Source organism: Pinus tabuliformis, chromosome 8 (genome assembly GCF_031772625.1).
Source record: "Pinus tabuliformis cultivar Carrire ecotype Pingquan chromosome 8, CPIR1, whole genome shotgun sequence".
Taxonomy (NCBI): Eukaryota; Viridiplantae; Streptophyta; class Pinopsida; order Pinales; family Pinaceae; genus Pinus; species Pinus tabuliformis.
The window spans coordinates 91,899,402-91,901,684 of NC_142294.1; the positions used below are offsets into that span (position 1 = coordinate 91,899,402).

Here is a 2,283-nt window from a genome sequence, read left to right on the forward strand (position 1 = left end):
TCACTTGACATGAGAGGTGATCTTGTATTCAATATCTTTCAATGTTTCTTCAATTTCTTGGACTATGCTCGTTGTTCTCCAACTTTTGACGACCTGCTCCCACTGTTTCCCTTGTATTAATTTTTTTATGGTGTTTATAACCAGGGCTGAGTCACCTTCGATCTCTAGCTTTCTATATCCATTTCTTCTCTCGATTTTGAAGCCCTGATAAGCCGTCATGAATTTCGATTCATTATTACTCATAGTTCCTCCATGTTCTGCATAAATCCATTCTATATATTCTTGACTATTTCTAAAGATTCCTCCATATCCTGTTGGAGATGGATTCCCCTTTGCCGCTCCATCAAAGTTGAGCTTGATAAACCCTTCCTTTGGCCTTCGAAAGACTGCAAGACTTTGGGCAATGATAGGTTGTTGTTGCTTTGTTTTTTGTTGAAAGACCATCCCTTGTTCCAAGTTCAACCTTCTTAGGATTTCTGCTTCTTCCTCAGAGGTCTTCCAATCTTCCTCTGTCCACACTTCTACAAGGATTGATTCCCTGATTTGTCTCAGGGTCCTTTGCCAAATTTCTTCCGGATTTGATATTTTCCCTTGGAAAATTCTTCCATTTCTTTCTCTCCAAGTATTCCACACATTGAATCCTGCCACCATGTTCCAGTCTCTTCTCACCACCGAGTTTTTAAATTTTCCTTCTCCTCAATTACATAGAGTTTGTATGATATCTTGTGGATTTCTTTCGATTGTTGAAAAGAGATCTTTAGTCTTATCCCATTGGAACTGGGCTATTCTGTAGCCATTTAGTAAATGTTCCTGGTCTTCTCAATCTTGGTTGCAGAGACAACATCTTGATGGGCTTGAGAATCCTCTTTTTTGGATTTGATCCCAGGTTAGAATACGTTTCCTCCCTACCAACCACACAAACATCTTTAGCTTCGGCCACCATTTATTTTTCCAAAGTTTTCTCCATTTCTGCTCCTCTTCCCTCTGCTCTTGCTGAATTTTTATATTATATGCTTCCCTAATAGTGAAATTTCCTTTAGTTTCTTTTCCCCATCGTAGAATATCATTGCCTCCTCTGTTTTTTATTTTCCTGGACTCTAATTCCTTACTAAACAAGATTTTTTGTTCCTCCGTTGCATTCCTGTTCCAGTCTTCTATTGTTTTCCATTCTCTCCATTCTTCATTTTCTCTTCCTTCTATCCAATAATCTTTGACCAAGATGAGTTCTTTGTCAATCACTATTCTATAGATATCCTGCATTCCCTGTAGATTCACCATTTTCTCCCTTTTCTGCCACGCTTCCTCCCAAAATCTCGCATTCTGACCCCCTCTGATTTCCCAAAATATGTTTCCATCTACTAATTCTCTGCATTGATTAGTCAGATTCCATATGTCTGATCCTCTTGGTATTTCTTGTTTCCTTAATATTTCTTCAGGAGTTGATGGCATATTATATTTTGCTGTCCATATTTCTTTCCATAGGTCCTTTCCTCCTTGTTATAGACATCTTTGTGCCTGACAGCTATAAGCATGAAATGTCGATAAGCCAAGGGATCCTAAGTCCCTAAAAGTGTTGTTCCAGCTCCTAAAGAAACAAGGTCAATAAATTACAGCTTCTCCCAGAAGTTCTCCACCAGAAACTGCTCAGAACTAGTCAAATCAGGATCATTTCAGCTGCTCCACTAGCTAGCTGCGTTGCAAAGCACCCAAATACACTGGATAGGTGCATTGCAACGCACTTGAATGCACTACCAGGGTGCGTTGAGCGGGAAATGACAAGTGGCAGAGTCATTCCACGAGGTGGAGAGACAATGGAAGCTTCCAGAATCTTCTCTAATGACACTTGCCTCACTGAATTCGACCAGTGATGAGTAAGAGGCTCTCAGTCTCCAAGTGGAAGCAAGAACTGACAGAGAGAGGCCACTAATCAATTCATGAGCTGACTCATCCTCTTTGCATACATCTATATATGGATCCCTCACCAAGAGATCCAGAGGCTGGAATTTTGTACATTGCAGAGAATTGTTGTTGGTTTTGAGATAGATATCAGAGTATTGGGTGATTTATGCTTTGTTGGAGGTGAAGAGGGGATTCTATGCTGGGAGGTTGATGCTGGATCAGGAATCATCAGTTGTAACTCCTCCTGGATCTTCTTGTTTTATCAATAAAACTATTTGAGTTTCTCCTACATGCTTGTATATCATTGATGTTTGTTATATTTGTATGTTTAGCTTAAATCTGATCCTAAGCTTTTTATGAACATAAATCCATGTCTTTGTATAG

The 2,283-nt window shown here is 39.6% G+C and overlaps 1 protein-coding gene across 1 annotated transcript; it reads right to left on the reverse strand.

Annotated features, from left to right (window-relative positions):
- On the reverse strand, window positions 1-651 carry LOC149234294 (uncharacterized). Its single transcript, XM_089368218.1, has one exon. The coding sequence runs from the start codon at window positions 649-651 to the stop codon at window positions 1-3; it is 651 nt and encodes a 216-aa protein (XP_089224344.1).
- Window positions 652-2,283: the final 1,632 nt, after the last annotated feature.

Coding starts and splice junctions, on each gene's coding strand:
- LOC149234294 (XM_089368218.1), bottom strand. CDS start 651: ATGGTGGCAGGATTCAATGTGTGGAATACTTGGAGAGAAAGAAATGGA.